General features: G+C 42.3%; 2 protein-coding genes, 1 long non-coding RNA gene and 1 pseudogene across 4 annotated transcripts in view; 2 read left to right on the forward strand and 2 right to left on the reverse strand.

The window, feature by feature from the left end:
- SLC11A2 (solute carrier family 11 member 2) overlaps positions 1-2415 on the forward strand; it is a 48820-nt gene extending 46405 nt beyond the window's left edge. The window contains exon 18 of the transcript XR_008426495.1: positions 215-2415. The gene's annotated coding sequence lies outside the window, so the exon portion shown is untranslated. The remainder of the gene's footprint in view (positions 1-214) is intronic.
- The window catches only part of TMT1A (thiol methyltransferase 1A), a 28482-nt gene that overhangs the window by 7257 nt on the left and 1053 nt on the right, over positions 1-20172 (reverse strand). The window contains exons 2-3 of one of the 2 annotated variants that reach the window (XM_071221044.1): positions 17988-17989; positions 2160-2257 (exon numbers count right to left, since the gene is read on the reverse strand). In XM_071221044.1, coding sequence (XP_071077145.1) covers positions 2160-2257; positions 17988-17989 — 100 coding nt within the window. Of the gene's footprint in view, positions 1-2159; positions 2258-13302; positions 14200-17987; positions 17990-20172 lie in introns of those variants that run through there. The other variant, XM_053921485.2, reaches the window with a different exon arrangement.
- Positions 15862-18325, forward strand: LOC128780580 (uncharacterized). The gene is made up of 3 exons (XR_008426496.2): positions 15862-16102; positions 17313-17411; positions 17862-18325. It is a non-coding gene; the product is annotated as an uncharacterized lncRNA (long non-coding RNA).
- LOC128780498 (putative divalent cation/proton antiporter TMEM165) lies at positions 18822-20040 on the reverse strand (annotated as a pseudogene).

The raw sequence follows: 20172 nt of genomic DNA on the forward strand, positions 1-20172 counted from the left end.
TTCTCTCTCTCCCTCCCTTCCTCTCTCTCTAAAATCACTAAACATCCTCTGGTGAGGATTAAAAACAAATAACAAAAACAATAAAATGATGATGGTAGGCACATTGAGAGACAGGTACAATACTGAAAGCTCTGTAAGTTTAGCTAAATCTTTCTAGAAAGAACTCTGGAAATATATCATTAGTGATATTAAACTGAACATGCTTCCTGCCCAGGAAATTCTACCTTGAGCACATACTCCCAGGAAATAAGCAAAAGAAAATTCAAGAAGTTCACACGAAGATGTTTATGGTCACACTACGTATGAGGAAAAACTAAACCACCCAAATGGCCCAAACAGAGGAAAACCTGCCACAGCTATAAAAAATTGTAAGTATAGGAAGTACTAATACCCAGAAATGTACATATGAAATGTTAAGTGAAAGAAGCAATAACAATCTATCAGTGCATAGTTTAAATGCATATAATGTACGCACAGGTCTTAACAGTGATCAAAGGCCAATTCTATAAATATAAATAAATTGTAATGATGGAAGCCGCTGAAGATAAAGAAACAATGTTTTGTAAGCTATCTGCACAGAACACTCCATTCTGCAGCAGGGACTACACAGATACTGTGAAAATAACAGTAGCTAAACAAACTGCCCGATAATATATACCCAAATTTTATCACTATTTATTTGTGTAGCAAAAACTTGGTTGTCTTCCTTTATCAAATCAAGGTTCTGTTCTTACTTAAATTGGTTTTGTTTCTTTTAGAGATTAAAGTCAGAACCTTTACTGTTTTCCATACAGTGTCTCTGTTGTCTATAATTGAATTTAGCTGGAAACACTTTTATCTTTCTACTTTAATCACCCTAAAGGTCTCTGGAAAAATAATGTAATTTACAACAGGCACAGTGATTAATCTCTTGATTACAGTGATCTGGACAAGAGACCCTGGGTTCTTGAATTGTCTGTCCAGGTAAAAATGCTAAGGAAAGGGAATAAAGCCCTACAAAATAATTTGCTTCAATTTGTTGTGGGTGCTATTACAAGTCTTAGTCAATCTAACTGAAACCTCTAAGCACAGAATATTGCTATTAAGTAACATTTTGATTCTTGTTGACATGTGAATGACACGAAGTTGCTAGATTTGCAGGGACACTTAATAGAAACATGACTTGTACTATTTAGAAGATTTTATGGAATGAATCACAGAGTTAGGTAAGTCTGCTTTAAATAGGTTATTTTAACAGTTTCCAGACAAAATTAACATAAGGAAGGAGTCACGGCTGCAGTATATGATAACCATGCTTAGGGCAGCTGAGCCATCCAAAAGAAAAGAAAGAGGAAACTTGGATTGTAAAAACAATATAGATGCTCAGATTTTGCAGGGGTTTTTTTTAAGCTCACCTACATCTAGTACTTGCTGAGAATATGAACATACTAAATATGTGTTGGGAAAGGACAAAGAGGTCAAGACTCTAGGTATAATTATAATACCACTTCTTTAATCTAGAGATTACTTAACTAGCAACCTCAACATCTGGCCAGGCAGCCAGGAAAGAGGGCCACTGAGCATGAACCTCCCAAAGTTCATGTTCTCCAGTGTACAGGGGGCCCAGGCTTTTATTTAGAGCTTGTTCACTCTGATTTAACTCCGTTCTTTTAAGCCTGGGTTTCTAGCTTCTAGTGCCAGAAAACATCAGAAGCAGAAGTCTTTAATGATATCCAACAATAGGGAAGAAACAGAAGAATCTGTAAATATCAGACACAAGAACTTAAAGGCTGGAATTTCTTAGAGGACAAAGAGACACATCCATCTTCATAGTCCCTGAGAGTCTGCTGCTGATGATCCTGACTCGTCACAGAAAGTTAAAATCCATTCAATCAACTCCATTTAGATGGGCTGGGAACTAATAGTTTTAGCCAGACCTCTAATGAAGATGGACTAAATACAATAAAATCTGATGCTCTGTATTAATAGCTAACAGTTATTGGGGATTTGCCATATACTAGAAACTGTTCTGAAAGTTTAACTCACGCTCAGGAGCATTGGCTTCAATTATCTGAAAAAATCCCATTATATACAACATTTCAATCCTGATAGATACTGGGTAAAGCATTACCATACTATTACAACCAGTTTTCCAGCATTCGGTCAAGGCTTGTACTTACCGACAGGCACAAAAGGGGAATCTCTAGATTTCCGGATCAGTCGAGATAACTGGCCTTCCTCCTCATCTGCTGACCACTGGTTATCCGAAGACATTTTTCTGTTTAGTAACAGAAGATAAATGTGGTTGCTGTGAATCATTAAAAAGCATCCATTCACCCACCCCCAATATATTTTTGATTATGTGTTCTGCTTTCATTTGCTTGGTCTGCCTGTCTGCTCAACTGAAATAAAGTCATCTTTCATTTGCCCTTTTCATTATCAGATTCTTTCATTTTGTTTGGGGGGGGCAGTAAAAGAAAAGTAGAGAGGTAAACATAATCAGATTCCATGAATACAGAGTGAAACAGATCATAATCATGTTTTTCAGTCTCTTTGCTCAGCATTTCAGATCATTGGGAACCTCAGAATTTCTTCCAGAAACAGTAAGAACACAGTTTCATTTTACAAAATATTGTTTTAAGGAATGACGGCAGTGCCAACTCCCGCAAAAATACACTCAGATGTGCTGGATGGGAGAATGGGCACTCCAGTTCTGCAGAATGTGCAGGGCATTATACAGTCTTTGATATTTACCAACACCTACCATGTGCCAGGTGCTATGCTAGACAATGGAAATAATCTTCCTTGTCTACTCAGGATGAGTGGAGAAACTTGGAAAAGCAACTATAATCACCATCAACGTGGTTTAACAGCACTTCAGTCTGTGGCCTGTGCAATCTACTATATTCACCTCAAAATTCAAAACGATGGCTTCATCCTATGAATCATCTGACATCAGAAAATATAGCCCATAAACAGCAGAAGCACGATACCTGCGGCGTACCAGACCACCTGCAGTCTGTCTCCTGGTGTTCCTCGAGCAGAGAGCAGTAGATCAGAACAGGCTTTGTGGAGGCTGGGACACATCTCGCTCGATTTCCAGCTAATTGATAGATAATAGGGAAAGCCATAAACACCGCTCCGCCCCCCCCCCCGGGGGAGTGGCCGGCTGGTATTGGCCTAGCTTGTCACAGCCCTCACTGGGAAACAGCAGCACCTGGACTGCAAACATTAGGCTTTTGAAGACATTAAGAAAACATTAAGGTTTCTGAAGAAGATGCTATTACTTAATTCTGCCTTCACAAGGGAGCTCCCCACGTCCCTCTGTGGCTGTGACTGCTATTACCCAGCTCCAGGGCTCAAAATCAAGAGGAAAGTGGGCGCGGGGCTGCAACACTGGGTTTGCGGGTAGGCGTGGGGTTAGCCATCTGAGGGCTAAGACTTGTGTCTTTCAGGAACAGGCACTTGCTGGAGAGGCTTCGCTTTGTCCTCTGGCCGCAGGGCCCTTGCACCTGCAGGTAGCGCAGAGCCTCAAGCTGCACGTGCCCCTGCCCCTCCGAGGAGGACGTGACGTCCCTGCTCCCGCGGCCAATCCGAGGCGGGGTGGGCGGGGCGGCAGAGTGCAGCGTGAGCCGCTGCCGTGCGCCTGCGCCTGCACGGGCAGCCCAGCTAGTGCAGCTCTCGGGCCTGCGGCTGGGGGGCGCTGCTTCGCTCGCGTTGTGACCACACACCTCTGGCCACCTTGAGGCCTCGAAGTCCTGGTTCCCCGCCTCCTTCCAACTGCAGCCGTGAAGACCGCAGGGGAGGGCAGAAGACCACGTAGCGTTCGCGGATTTTTTCTTATAAACTTTTAATATTTAAATGATTTCAGACTTACAGAAAACTTTCCAAAACAGTACGAAAAAGTAACTGCATGTCCTGCACCCACATTGTCCTTGGTTAACATTTAGTTACATTTGCTTTATAATTTTTCTCCGAATGTGATTTCTTCCTTCCATCCAGCTCTTTTGTAGAGTGTCTCTTAATGTAGGTTATTTCTGATGCTTTCTCATCATTAGAATGTAGTTCTCGGTTTGGGCAGAATACCACAGCAGTGATGTTGTGTCGTCGTCCTTGGTCTGTAATATCACGAGGCACGTGAAGTCAGCTGGTTTGGTGGTAGTTAACTTTGATCCAGTGTTACGCTTACAAATGACTTAACAGTTGGCTTTCCAGGGGGAAAAAGCTGTGATTTGTAACACTTGTGATTTCCGCAGTGCAGATGCGCGCATCAGGTCATGTCGTCACCGAACACAAAATTGGGAAGAGGTGCGCCTCTTCTGAGTGGCTGTGGGCCGGCCTGCCCCGCACCACTGCTTTCGCCACTTGGTTGGAGGTAGTGTGTGCAAATTTTTAGTAAAGTTACTATTTCCCCCTTCACAGTTATTAAGTATTTTGTCAGGGGATACTTTAATATTATACAAATATCCTGTTGTCAGACTTTTTACCCATTAATATCAGCACCCATTCATGATCCCTTGCCTGAATCAAGTAATGTTATGTTTACCAAATGGTAATTGTCTAAAGACATAGTTTCTTTTATATATTTCATTGACATTCTACCATAAGGAATTGCTTTCCCTTATTTCATATTTACGTATGTCAGTTTGGGCTTATGAATTTCTATTTCATTCGGTAACTTATCCATTACTATAATTATTTATTTTGATGGTAAAATTGCCCCAGATTTGGCTAGTGTGAGTCCCTTCTGGCTGTTATTGATGAGATGCCACCATTCTTCAAACACTTCTTTTTTTTTTTTTTTTAATGATTTTATTTCTTTTTTAGAGAGAGGGGAAGGGAAGAAGAGAGGGAGAGAAACATCAGTCAGTTGACTCTCCCACTTCTCCATCTGGGGACCTGGCCTGACCCAGGTGTGTGTCCTGACTGGGAATCAAACCAGAGACCCTGTGGTTCACAGGCTGGCGCTCAATCCACTGAGCCGCACCAGCCAGGACCAAACACTGTATGTCCTGGCATAACATATTTTTGCAGGCTGAACTTGTACTTTTTCTCCCCCAGTCCTGAAACCAGCTATTTCTTCAAGGAGTCCTGATTCATTTTAGTGTAGAATGGTATTTAGAAACCAAATTCTGGACACTAGAGGTGCTCATTGTTACTGGAGTAACATTACTTGCAGGCCTTCTCAGCAGACAGAGTTAGGATTCATATTTGTATCTGTATCTATTTCGATTCCTAAATAACTATCTATATTTAAACCATGAGCTCATAGTAGTATCTCCAATTTCACTCCAGCTCCGCAGGGTTCATTCTGATCTTCTCCTTGTCGTATTTGTAATTCCTTTTTCTGACGGTGACAGACCTGACTCCCACTATCCTCAGTATATTTATTTACAATCACATATTGCAGACTGGCATTTTGGTCACTGACAGATCACACATATAACATATAAAAAAATATGGACTTTTGGCCAACTCAGTAGGTTAGTGTTTGCCTAGGGCTGGGAGGCAGTGGGGAAAATAGGAAGTGACTACTAATGGGTACGCGGAGTCTTTTAAGGGCAGGTGATGAAAAATGTGTTAAAAATAGATTTTGGTGATGGTAGTAAAACTCTGAATATACTAAAAACTACTGAATTGTATACTGCAGGTAAATTTTATGATATGTGAATTATAGCTCAATAAAGCTGTTTGGAGAAAAGCTACTTGGGTTGATTGCTTTACCATCTGCGTCAATGTGCTTATTCATTTAGAATACAGTTAGGTGTTTTTTATTTTTCCAATTCAGGGTTCCCCTCTTTTTAAATTTTATTTTATGTAAGACATTCTTTCATGTATTTTGTGTAAAATATAAACATGGTTCCAAAAATCAAAACTATACAAAGGGTATATTTGAAAATGTTTCATTCCTCTCTTGCCTTTATTTCTACTCTTTTCCTACCTCCCTGTTTCTTACTAGTTTCTGGCTTATTCTTCCTAAGTATCTATTTGCAAAAATAAACAGATACATATGTGTTTTCTTATTTACCCTTCTTTTTTTTTTTTTTTTTACAGAGAAGGTACCACACGATAGATAGTTTTGCTAGCATAGCTTTTGTTTACTTAATATATCCTCGAAATTAGATCTTCACTCTTCACAGAGCACTTCCTCATCCGCTTTACAGCTGCAGGGGACTGTGCAGAAGTATGTATGAGCATCTCGCTTGGAAACGTGGCAAACAATTGTGCATAACCTGTGCATCTTTATTTTCATACTGTTGGAAGTGTGTCTTCAGGGTAAATTCCTAGAATTGAGATTGCTGGGTCAAAGGTAATTTTGTTAGAAAGTGTTAGATTCCACAAGAATCGTGCGAGTTTGCATTCCCACCAATAATACACAGAAGTGTCAGTTTCTCCATGGCCTGCCCAACAAATGTGTTGTCGGGCTTTTGAAGTCTTTGCCTCTCTGACATGTGAAAACTGGTCTCTCACAGTAGTTTTAATTAGCATTGCTTGTATTGTGAGTGAAATTGAACATATCTTCATGTTTAGGACCATTTTTGCATATTAAAAAAATTATGGCCCTGGCTGCTGTGGCTCAGTGGATTGAGTGCCAGCCTGTGAACCAAAGGGTCGCCAGTTTGATTCCCAGTCAGGGCATGTGCCTGGTTTGTGGGCCAGGTCCCTGGTTAGGGACATGCAAGAGGCAACTGATCGATTTCTTGCACACCAATGCTTTTTCTCCTTGTCTTTCTCCTTCCCTTCCCCTCTCTAAAGATAAATATATGAAAAAAATACATAAAAATTATGTGTTAGGTTTTATTATTCTAAAGTTGTGAAGAGTTTGGGGAGGCTTGGAAGTTATCCCCAGATTCATCAAAGGATTCTGAGTCAAGGAATCCCATGGGAAGGCTCCAAGAATTGAAGCAATAATTTTAGCATGGGAAGATTGGCTAGGGACAACCGAGAACCATCCTGTAAAATGCAGCCCAATTTTCTTGTGGAAGCCTAGACTCTGTTCCTTTGTATCCCTCATACAATTCTTCCCAGAACTATTTTGCCATTCCACACTGTCTCACCTTGGTCTATGTTAGTTTAGATGGGTTTGGTGCTCACCAAGGGTCCCATTATCATTTACATATTTTCTTTAACCTTTTCTTTCTCTTCTGGTCTAGCTGATATAGCAGGCAGCATAACGGCTCCTCGCCCCATTCCCAGATATGTCCACATCCTAACCCCCAGCACCTGCGCCATGTGTTGTGCTACAGGCAGAGGGAATTTAAAGCTACGGATGGATTTAAGGGTGCTAACCAGCCAACCCCGATATGGGAGATTTTCCTGGATTCTCAGGGTGTGGCCAAAGTCATCACAAGGGCCCTTAGAAGTGAAAGCGGGTGGCAAGATAGGTCAGATGCAGAGAGAGATTTGAAGATGGATGAAGGGACCACATGTAAAGGAGTCGGGGTGACCCCTAGGAGCTGGAAAGGCAGGGACACATTCTGCCTCGGGCCTCCCGTGGGAACAGACAGCCCTGCCGATACCTCAATTTTAGCCCAGGAGGCCCATTTTGGACCTTTGTCCTCTGGAACTATAAGTTAATAAATCTACATTGTTTTAAACCATTAAGATTTTTTATTTATTGAATTTATTGGGGTGAGATTGGTTACTAAAGTTACATAGGTTTCAAGTGAACAATTCTATAATATGTCATCTGTACGTATATTGTGCGTTCACCACCCCAAGTCAAGATTCCGTCCATCACCATCTGTCCGCCCATATCCTCTTCTACCTCCTCTTTAAACCACTAAACTTGCTGCGATTTGCTACAGCAGCAACAGGAGGAGACAGGATGGGACGGTGTCTGACTGTGGGAGGTCAGAGAGAAATAAGTAGATGTCCTGGTTTCCAGCTTGAGTGACAGTGACAAAAATGATGTTGCCAATTGCTAAGGAAAAAAATACAGAATAATAAGCAGATTAGGGGTAATAGATACCCCATGGTCAGAAATGAGCAGATTTGCCCGGACTGGTGTGGCTCAGTTGGTTAGGTGTCGTCCAGCAAACTGAAAGGTCACCAGTTCGATTCCCAGTCAGGGCACATGCCTGGATTGTGGGCCATGTCCCTGGTTGGGGTTGTGAGAGACACAACTGATTGATGTTCCCCTCCCTCTCTTTCTCTCTCCCTTCTCCTCTCTCTAAAAAATAAATAAATAAAATCTTTTAAAAAAAACCTCTTTTAAAAAACAAAGACAGATTTGTATGGCAACAGGAAAAGAAGGCATGAGTAGAAGATGATGAATTTGATTGATTTGCTTGTAGTCCAGCCTGGTTGGAGAAAGGAGTCCCTGTCAGCTGGTAGCTTGAGAGGGACTAAGCCAGAGCAGAGGCGTTAGAGGTCTGTGAGCTGAGCAGGTAAAAGGCTGGAAGGCTGTGTTTCAAGAATGGGGCTCCAGAGGTTATAATTTCATATGCGGCACCTTGAGAGGTGATGACAATGCGCCCGGACAGGTGCCTGACATGCCTATTTTCCTCTCATATGGTACGTTTATTTGTGTACCTTTTCCAGTGAGAGATTCTATACCTTTTATCAGACTCTCAAGGAGTCTCTTATGGCTCCATAAGAACTAAGAATTGGTATTTGGTAGCACCATTTGTACCTAATTCTCACGTTTTTAGACCTATGTGTCATCCAAGTGCTCTGTGAGCATAAGGCAAATGTCTTTTTATAAAGTTTTACTCAGGATCCCGGAAGGGCTCCTACCCAGATGAAGGGAAGAAAATAAAAGCACAGTAGCAAAAATGTGGGCCGACAGGTCAACACTGTATTAATAGTGTCCACACTCGCCAACGTTTCCTTGTGAAATCTGGGCGGCAAGTGGGGTTGTGAGCACTGGCAAGCAACTTGGTATACGGCATCAGTTATATTTATAAATAAATATGTATTCGAAGGCAGCCTTTGCTTTTTTGGAAAAGGTTTTTAGATTTCATTGTTGCTAAAACGAAATCTAAAATGTTGGTGGACAAAAACATTTGAAAAAACTTTCTCTGGCATCAGAGTTAAAAATTTGTTCTCATAACCTGGGAAGTGAGAGAGAATTCGAACTGAGAGCTACTTCTTTTACAGCCCGAGTAGTGCCTGCGCAGCTCGACAGATAAAGCGGGAGCCAAGATTGTAGGGACGTAGAAGATCAGGTCGTACCCGCAGCACTCTGAGTGGGAGTTATTTGCAGCCATGGGAGCAAATGCATCTCATGTGGGGGCCGGGCTTTTCATTGTCGGGTGCAAAAATGAAAGCGTTGCCAAGTTATTTTTTATGGGAGATTTCTTTATAGTGAATCTTCAGAAAACAATATTATCCAGATAATTGTTATTATCTAACAAAACAGTCAAATGGAATTCCAGGACCACATTTATTGAAGTGAAACATCTTTTCTGGTAGAAAAACAAACTTCATTGGGTTACTCTTGCAAATGCTTGAGGAGGCGGGGCCTTGAGCAGCGTGAGGTGCCGGGAGAAGCGCCAGTGCTCAGCGCTGATCATTACACAGCAGACAAAGCACCCCGTGTGTTTATCTCATTCCATCGTCACAAGGGCCCTAGGAGACCCAGCCGGTGGTATCCGGTCGTACTAAGTGAAATCAAATATTAGTAAAGTACGTGATAAGGTTTGGATTAGGATATTCTGACTCCGAACCCCAAGCTTTTCCCACTGGGCTGCAAAGCTGGGGATGTGTTGAGATGCAGAGCTGAGCAGTCGCAGTCAGTACTATTTGAGTAGACAGCTTCACGATTTTCAGTTGTGGGAATGGCCACATTGCACTGCTCTGGGCTCTGGCTGGCTAGCTCAGTTGCTTAGAACACCAAGGTTGCGAGTTTGATCCATAGTCACAGACAACAATCAACCAATGAGTGCATTAATACATGGAACAACAAACCCATGTTTCTCTCTCTCTCTGTCAAAATCAATTAATTAATAAAAAATTAAAAACATAAGGGCGTGAGTGGGGCAAGGGCGAGCAATAGGAGAAAAATTGGGACAACTGTAATTGAGCACCAATACAAAAATAAACTGTTCTGGAAGTTATGAGCATGAAGACGGTTGGTGAAGACATGGAGGTGTTGGGACCAGTTTAAAGCATTTTCTGGTTTGAGTGATTATGATTTGGAGCAGATATTGGTGCCTGCCTAGGAAGCCACTTCTTTCTACCCCAGGAGACTTGTCTGCTGAGCTGCTATTTTTCCATGCAATGTTAGTGGGACAAATCGAGCGAAGGGGAAAGAAGATTATACTCTCAGTTGCCTTAACAGATAAACAAGAATTAAATTTCAGTTCTATTAAGTTCTGTATTTTCCAAAGAAATACTAAAGGGAAAGGCTTATGTTAGGATCAAGAGTACAAAAAGAACTATTAGGTAGTAGTTCAGTTTCTACTCAAGTGTAAAACGTGTAGGAATGTAGAAGAAAGAGAACACTTAGGAACAGAGTGTTTTATAACATGAATAAAAGAAATTTTAATGTGTTTTTCATTAGCCTTTAAAATAAGTGTTGGGCTCATGGGTCCAGGTTCTTAAAAATTAGCAAGAAACTGATGGAAATAGGAGTGACCCCCAAACCCGCCTTTCAGGCTCTGGTGCCCGCTGTGCCATCTCTTTCAGTTCCTTAAGCACATTGTGTTTCCTCCTTTCATTTGTCTGTGGCACAGCTCCTCCCTTAAGCTGAAAAACCTTTATTCATCTTCTGGAATTCAGCTCAGAAGCCACTTCCTCAAGAAGGCCTCTGATCCTCTTCCTCCTGGGGGGTCAGTTTTCATTCTCTGGTGGCCCAGCCCCTGCGGCGCAGCAGCATTACAACTGTGTGCTCCAGGAGGGCAGGGACACGCACCAAGAGCAGAGTACACAGCAGGCACCCACACATTTGCTGCTTGAAGTTCAACATTTATTAAACACCAAGTGCTTCACTTCATTGCCGCCTCACAATAGCCCCTTAGGTAGATACTATCCCCATCAACAGATGAAGAAAGTGAGACTAGAGAGGTAACTCGCTCAAGGTCACACAGGCAATGACTGACACAGCCAGGACTTGGCCTAGATCACTTTGCTGCGGAAGCCAGTGTCATTGTCTTTTATTTTCCTCACTGCATGCAGTTATCCCAACTGACAAGCCAGTGTGAACACAGTGCCGTGTGACCTACCCCAGGAGAGCAGATGGAGGGTGTCATCAAAATGCAGTAATGAGCTTATACCGGGCATTTGTGGTGTGCCTTCTCCACATCCATTCTCGCTTTTGTTTTCATCCATTTAAAAAAAAAAGATTTTGTTTTATTTTTAGAGCAAGGGGAGGAAAGGAGAGAGGGAAACATTGATGTGTGAGAAAAGTATCGACTGGTCGCCTCCTGCACGCTCCCTGCCTGCAAACCAGCCATGTGCCTGGATCAGCAATGACCCAGCAACCCTTTGGTTCGCAGGCCAGTGTTCAACCAGCTGAGCCACACCAGCCAGGGCCAGAGGCCCTGTTTCCATCTTGATGATCCACAGCTCTCTTTGTCTTGGTCCACAGGGTGTGGACGTGCTCAGCCCCAGGGATGGAACACTGTGACCTGTACTTGACACAATCAGCATAATCCGTCCCATCTAAACATGATTAGTTCAGGGAAGGGCTTGTGACCCTGTATTGTCAGGAAGAGCCAGTTGAGACTCACTCCTCTGGCTGCTGGAGTAACCATAAATACGTGTTTTCTGGGCCAGAGGAGGAAAGCAGTGAGAAGGTAATATTAGCAATCACAGTCAAAACAGGTTTCGTGGCCTTGGGAACCAGGACTTGTAAGACTTGCTTTGTAACTTGTGGAACGTCAGAAACTTCATTTATTTCTCTGCACCTCAGTGTTGTCCACAGAAGTTGGGGATAATGTTTCCCAAACCACTCAAGGCAAGAAGGAATTAGTAAGCATGTATCTAGTACCTTGCACCATTACTTACCTTCCAACATGCCAATAACATTTCATCATGTCAATTTGTGGCTATTTATTTATGGAGAGAGGGGAAGGGAGGGAGAAAGAGGAGGAGAGAAACATCAATGAGAGAAAAATCAATCAGTTGCCTTTGGATGCACCCCACCAGGGACTGAACCTACAGCCCAGGCATGTGTCCTGGCCAGGAATTGAACCGGTGACCTTTTGGTTTGCAGGAAGACGCCCAACTGAGTGACACCATTCAGCGCTCAGCCTGGGGCTTTTCGTGTTTCTCAGTCACTAGACTGAGCTAAACAAGAATGAGGTGGGCAGGTTAAGGAGGTTCCTACTTTGGGGCAATTCTAGAGGCAGATTCACGCTCCAGTGCCCAGGAGGCCTTAGATGAGTGCCCTAACCTTGCTGTAACGGTAACTGTTTGCATGTTCAAAAGAGAACAGTAAGCCTCCTCCCTTTCTGCTCTGCAGATCACACAAATGGGGCCTTTGGACTTGAACCTTTCCAAATGCATTCCAATCCTTCCAAAACTGTTTTTTTAAAAATCTGATAGCTGAGTTTATAGCTACTTGGCTGGAGAAAGAAAAATCTGTATGTTCAAATAGCTTAACTTTCCAAGAGGAAGGAAAGTCCTCCCAGAGACATTAAGAAAAATGAAACCAAGCCAGCAAATATATAAACTACTTATTTTATTTCCATTCCTAAAATGCATATGAATTTATTGATTGATTTGATATTTAAAGTAGTCCTTTTGCAAAATCATCTCAGAAAATATACTAAATGTATGAAAATCCATGTAAACTATTGCTGAAAATCCTACTCCTAAACCCTCTGACTGATCAACTCAACACTTGTTTTGAAAACACGTGGTTGCGAGGAGCAAAGACATCATCTTGGGAGAGGGGTGGAAGTTTCATCCAAATAATCCAAAAAATACCTGACTGTTTCTTTACAGACTCACAGATTGCTGATTTTTAGGGACTCTTACAAAGAGTACCTAATTATACAAAGATTTCCTAATTACAGTGGGTCTCTTCCTTGCCTGCAATTTACTGCATTCACAAAAGTATATGCAAGATGAAAAGGAAAATGAACCCAAGAACCTTAATTGCCTCAGGCAGTTTCATGGATATACTAAAGTGTCAGATATAATTTTCATCTTAAGGATTGAAGACTGGAATGCAGAAAAACACACTTGGGTGGACAGAGGAATAAAAGGTGTGACAGGTGGCAGAACTAGGGGTAACATCCTGGAACATCAATTTTGAAAGCCAGCCCAGGGACACTAAGAGAACAAATATATTCAAATTTCTTTAACAAATCTGTGCTATTTTAAATTTAGATTTTCAACTAGTATGTATCTATTCAGTTTGTGAGTCATTAAGATTTTTTTTTAAGATTTTATTTATTTTTAGAGAGGAGGGAAGGGAGAAAGAGAGGAAGAGAAACATCAATGTGTGGTTACCTCTTGCGCGCCCCCTTCTGGGGACCTGGCCCACAATCCAGGCATGTGCCCTAACTGGGAATCGAACCAGTGACCCTTTGGTTCACAGCCTGCACTCAATCCACTGAACTATACCAGCCAGGGCAAGATCTTTTTATTTCTCTTTTTTCAAAGCTGTCTTTTGCATGATTTGACTGCTTATTTCACCATGCTCTCAAAGAGGAGGTGAAATTCAAATCTGATGGGTAACAACTAAGACAGTTGGAAACATTTTGAAGTTACTGAATAAGTTACTGAAGTTACTGAAAACTAAGGTTTGGGGATAATGGTAGATTTCAATGATTTATTTCCTTGTAAAGGAAAATAGATCACTATTTCCTTCTCACTATTTCCTTCTAAAGGAGAGTTCAAAGCTGTTTTGTTTTTGATTTTGGGGGAGGCAATAGAAAATAGCTAAATAGGGTATAATGTAAACTTTTGGGGATGAAATTCAACTTTATCTCAAAAAGGGTTTCTCTTCTCCCAATTAGTATTTTAAGTGTAAAACTGGAGCCTTACATCATTTGAGTCATTCATTCAGCTCTTTACTTCCCACTTGCGCTATTTCACAGCATATCCATAGATGTGAGCGCGTATCAGCTCCCAGGTCAGCGGGGCCTGTATGTGCTGCAGCTTCAGCTTGGAGAAGCCGGCCTTCTCCAAGGCCTTCCAGCTCTCTCTGGTCAGGTTGCACCCATCAAACAGAAGGTACCAGGTCGGGTCCAGGACCTGTTGCCAGAAGTGATTCCAGGTTGAACGCTCAGCTGCTACATGCTCCATGAAATAAAAAGCCCCTCCCTGAAAAAGAGAAAAAGAAACACATTTCGAGGGTTTTAGTTTGGGGAAAATAGATGCATAAGATGACTGAAGCATCAGGTTTCAGTGGCCCTAAAGGTCAACTCCATGAGAAGACGCGGATAAGTTAAAACTTACTAAGATATCATTTTGCTCAATACTTTCATCTTCTGTCGAATGGTACACAGGGCGGCCAATCTAAAGCAGTCATTCACACTTCTATTTTCTGATTGTAGAGCAATACATAATACATACATAATGATAACTAGCACGTAAAGCAGTTACTGCGTACAAGGTGCTATATCCTTAATGCCCATCGTCTGTGACCTCAATCCCCACAATACATTTATTTAGTAAGCATTATTGTTATCATCCCTATTTTTATAGATGAGAGGACTGAGAAAGTAGGCACACAGAAAATAAGCGCCTGCCTCAGTTAACCTTGACTAAGGTCGGGATGAGGGTTTGAGCCTCAGCGCTGGGGCTCCAGAGGCTGGCAGTACTGTCTCACCAATATGTTTACTTACAAAACTTCTTTTTAAATTTAGAAAATACAGAAAAGTTTTTAAAAAATCAAACTACCAGGCCATCACCTTGTGATAACTACTGTTAAGGTTTTGTGTTTACTTTTATATATAAAGATGTATTTTTCGCCTAAAACTAGGATTGGAATATATGTTCTATTTTGTAACCTGCTTAACTTTATTTATGTGTCGGGACAGTATTCTAAAACACAATTTTTAAAAATCTCACACAATATTTCACACCGCTGAAGCTACCATCTGTTATTTAACTATTTTCATTTAGGTGATTTCCAATTTTTCTCTATTATTATAAATTGGTTATCCACATTTTACCCTTATCCATAAACCTTTGTGACCATCTCTCGTTCTTTCCAAATAAGTAACTCACTAAAAAGTGGACTTGCTGAGTCAAAAGTCTGTGCCTTTTAAAAGCTGTCGGTACAAGCTGTCCAACTGCCCTGTGGAAGATTTGTAGCAAATTTATATTCATACTAGCAATGGATGTGAGGGCCCATTGACAATAAACTCTCGTTAGTACTTTCCCCCCCCGTATCTTTGTTAATATGATGGGTAAAATGGTATTTCATTTTCAATACTATGCACGTCTTTAATATTCTTAATAGATATAACATCTTTTATTAAACCTTATTATTTGGATGTTTTTTCTTTGCTAATTTGCCTGTTGATGTCCTTTATCAGTTTTCTAATAGAGTGTTGGGTTTTTTCTTACTAATTAGTAAGGACTTTTAGTATAATAAGGCTATACTACAAATGTTTTCCTCAGTTTGTTAATTGCCTTTTAATTACTCTTAAAAAAAAAATCCCTACCTCTGTCCTGGCTGCTGCGGCTCAATGGATTGAGCTCTGGCCTGCAGGCCAGGTCCCCAGCGGGGGCCACACGAAGGGCAGCTGCACATTGATGTTTCCCTCTCTCTCTCTCCCTTTCCCTCTCTTTCTAAATAAATAAGTAAAATATTTTTAAAAATCTTTACTTCTTTATTTTTAAAAAATCTTTGAATCCATGTGAAAATTGTTCTCAGGCTCTGCTTTGCAAACCTGGGGGAGAGTCTGAATCCACGCTAAGTGCTGCCGGAGACTGAATAGCCATGTCCTACACTTTGGTCCCATTGTCGCAAGAACGTGGGTATGACTGACTGACTACAATACTGAATCCTCTGAAAGCGTTACCGCGTCCATGCTGACGTTTTGTCAGTTGGCATTTTATTCAGTCAGTGGATACCCTGTGTGAGTCACTGTCACGTAGGAATCTGAAAGTGCTGCTTTATCTAGGTCAGTCCTATAAATATAGGTCGCGTCTAGACAAATAAGGGTTCCTTCCAGGTTACTAAGAGGTCCTCAGAAGTTTTCTGCCTAACTCTGAGGTGAGTAGGGGGAATGGGGCCCGACAGTCACCTTCGAAACCCGTAGTGGCTGCCCCCCTATTCTTAGTCTCTTCTAGCTACCCTGGTCACGGCAGAGAGTTGAGAGATGGAGTTTCCCCAAATTCTCTGAGTGAGTCTAAGATCTATGTTCATCAAAGGAAAACTTGAAATTTCCTAATAAAAACCAACCAACCAACCAACCATAGAACAGGACAGGAGAGAAAGGAGAGCCAGGTCTGGGAGGTCGATACTGCGTCCTGGATAATGCAGGAGACCGTCAAGTGGACAGCTGGACGTGCAGGTCTGGGGTTGGAAGAGAGCTGGGCCAGACTGTGGTTCGATTTGGAAACATCTAAGTATGCCTGGTAGTTGAAACCTCTGGGGGTGAGTGAGATTGCCCGGGGGGTGTATGAGTGAAATGAGAATCAAGGGGAAAGTCCAGGGCTTAGGTATGGGGGGAGGAAGAACTGTTAGCAAAGGTGGCAGAAACGTGGAAGTCAGAGAAGAAGCCTGAGTGACCATGTGGAGCGGCAGTCAGAATATTTGCAGGAAAGGAAGACCTACTAGCTGTGTAACTTTGAGCATGTTTCTTAACCTCTCTGAATCTGTTTCCTCAACCCAACACGAAGACAATACCTACTTTACAGGACTGTTGCGTTAAATGAGAATGTAAAAAAGCTGGTTTTATTCAGCAGAGAGTGGATGCTTCGCAGGAGCGATGGAGGTCTTCCAAGAGTAGGATCTCCTTCTGAGTATTGTCAGTACTATAAAAAGGAGAGGTTAGTGGCTTGCTCTGTGGGGGTTTTGTGAGATTAGTAACACTGTGAACAAAACCTCTACTAACCATGCCCAGTTAGTGTCCAGGCTTAGGACACAAGAACCCAGCTTTCTGGGTGTAAGAATCAGACCTTTTTCATTTGTTACTTTGATGTTGGCCTATCCTTGAGCCAAAGACAAAATTACATAATTGCCTGTAAGTTCTATCTTCAAGTCCTTTTCTTCCTGAGGAACTTCCTCTATTAGAAAATAGAACAGGGGATTGCAGAACACCCTTTTCTCCTAGAAAAGTAAATTCAAATGTTAAGATATCCACACTTTATTTACGTTCAAGTATATTTGGAATAAAACTATCTTAAACTAGTTTTTAAAAAAATAGTAAAGGTCGTATGTGGTAATTACATAGAAGTATTAAGAATTTCAATCTTTGCAGAAAGGCATAAAATGAGAAGTCGCTCTTCCCCTGCCCTGGTCCCATTCCCAAGAGCCACCACGACGAACAGTTTCTCGTCTGTCATTCCCGTTCCCGTAGGTACGTATATAGGTATATTCTCCCTGCCCCCCCCCATAAGCTTATATTCTACATTGCTTTCCACACTTTGATTTTTTCATTTCACATTATCTCTTGGGGACTTTTTCATATCAACATAGATAACTGTTCCTTGTTATTTTTAACGGCTGCACAGAAGTCCTTTATACTATGTGGCAATTTATTTGAATGGCCTCCTGTTGATGGACTTCTAGGCTATTCCCAGTGTGTACTATTACACAAACTGTAACAAACGCTTTTGTCTACCGATGAGTTTTCTCACACTCGTGCCGGAGAGCTCTGGGATGAATCCATACTGGGTAAAGGAGTATGTGCACCTTAGATTTTGATGTTTTTGTTTTTGCTTCCCTTGCTTTCGGGGTCAAATTTGTAAAATCATCTCTATGACCAAGGTCCTTAAGTTTAGCACCTATGTTTTCTTCTCTGTTGGAGCGGTTGTAGAGAAAAAGGAGCCCCGATTCACTGCTGGTGGGAATGTAAACTGGGACGGCTACTATGGAAAGCGGTGTAGAAAATTCTCAAAAAATGAAGAACAGTGTTACCATATGACCCAGCAACCTCTCTTCTGAGCATCTACCGAAAAACCTGAAAACAGTTATTTGTAAAGACAGATGTAGCCCTGCGTTCACTGCAGCGTTACTCACGGCGGCCGAACCACGAAACAACCAAAGTGTCCCTCGATGGAGGACCGGATAAGGAAGGTGCGGTGCGCACATACAGCGGGCTGCTACTCAGCCGTAAGAAAAAATGAAATACTGCTACTGGTGATAACACGGAAGGCTCTTCAGAATATCTTGTTAAGCGAAGTACGTCATACGGAAAAGGTAAAGGACCACATGATTTCACTTATATGTAGGATATAAAACTGCAAATGACAAATGACATACAAAACAAGCAGAAACTTACAGACGCAGACAACAGCATGGCTGTTTCCAGAGGGGAGGGAGCGGGGAGGGAGTGAAGGGTAAAGGGGGACAAACGTGCGGTGGCCGAGTGGCCGAGTGGCCGATGGGACGTGACTTTGGGTGCTGAGCACACTATGCAACACACGTGATGTGTTATAGAAGTGCACACCTGAAACCTGTGTAACTTTATTAACCAATGTCACTGCAATAAATTTAATAAAGATAAAATAATTTGATATTATCAAATTGCCCCCCAAAGAGGGCACTTTCTCCAATGTTTATGTGATTGCATTTCCAGTCTCCCACACTCACCCTAACACCGTACTGACATTAAAGGCTCTGACGGCGTAACAGGTAAAAATAGTATCTAGTTTTAATTTGTCCTTTGATTGTAAGGTTGAGCATTTTTATCATATAATTGGCTATTTTTATTTGTATTTTGGTTCCTGCTCTTTGCTTACTTTCCTCTGGTGTCTTTCTTTCTTTCTTTCTTTCTTTCTTTCTTTACAATATTTTCATCACTTTTAGTTTCAATGTACACTACGTACATAAACACAAGAGTTACCCATCTTAAACTAAATACAGATGAGTCAAGAGCTTATTAAAAACCAGAATCAGGACTTATAAATAATGCAGCAAATGCCAAAAATACACCGCCTCCTCTGTCACGCTTCTGACAGACTTTTTTGTGCTCTGCTGCTCGCTCCAGTTAGAGCTGATCCAGCCCCAACGCAGTGTCCCCTGTTCCTCCCTGGGCTCCGCCACAGGGGCTCTCTGCTGCCCAGACAATCCCAAACAATCCTAGTTATTTGACAGGAGTCACCCCTCTCTGCTTAGGATGTTAATGTAAGAGCCAGAACAAACACGCGGGAAATAAAACACGGCCACTTTTTCTGAGGTATCGTGCTTGTACCCATTCCAACATCTGGTCTATTGAAGAGTTTGGTTCATTGAAATTCTTCACCGTTTTTCTTTAATTCTGATTGAACTTCTTCCAGTTTCTTTTGACCTTCATGTGGACCCATCTTTAAACCTTCCCAAGCCAAAAATGGCAACTAATGCAGTTGAAACATAGAAGGTATAGACCCTGGGGGTGACGGCATAGCCAAACAACTGGAATGGCACGACATGGCCGAATCCCAAATTCCTTTCCTTGTCTAGAACTTCTTTATTGATATGAGCGGGGACAGCTGGTGCGAGTCCTTTCTCGGGCACATTATGGGCTCAGTCCCCGACCACCGCAATAAAACAAGTCACAATCTGTCTGCTGGTGGGGGGTCTTGCCTCGAATTTGTGGAGAGCATGCCACACCCCAGCCAGGGCCGGCGGGGGCCTTCCACGCTCACGCGCTGCTCCTCGTTCAGGTGGCTAAGGTCTTGGTCGGGGACAGCGGGATGCTGGCCAAGGCCACAGCAGTGGAAGCGGCGGGAGCAGAGCAGCTGCTCCGGCCCCACCGGCCTCGCGGGCTGGACCGCAGGCCGGTCGGCGGCGGGCGGGGACAGCGCTGCGGGCGGTCGGCTCTGCAGCCCGGGAGGGGCAGGGGGCGTGGGGCCTCGGGCCTCGCTCTCGGCTGGGCGCTCCCTTCGGCCGCGAAGGCCACTGGACTCGCCAACGGCCTCTCGTGTTTTTCTTACTGATTTAAAAAATCCTATTGACCTTTGACTTGTAATGTGTTTTAGTACGAAGGATGTTAAACCCTTTGTCATCATCCCTGGCAAATACTTTTTCTAAGTTCTTGTACTTTGTTTATAGCAGTTTTTTTCCTGCAGTTTTAAAATTTCATGTATTCAGATTTATCAGTCTTTCCCTTTACTGCTTCTTTCCAAGATTTAAAAAAA

Source organism: Desmodus rotundus, chromosome 3, assembly GCF_022682495.2.
Source record: "Desmodus rotundus isolate HL8 chromosome 3, HLdesRot8A.1, whole genome shotgun sequence".
NCBI lineage: Eukaryota > Metazoa > Chordata > Mammalia > Chiroptera > Phyllostomidae > Desmodus > Desmodus rotundus.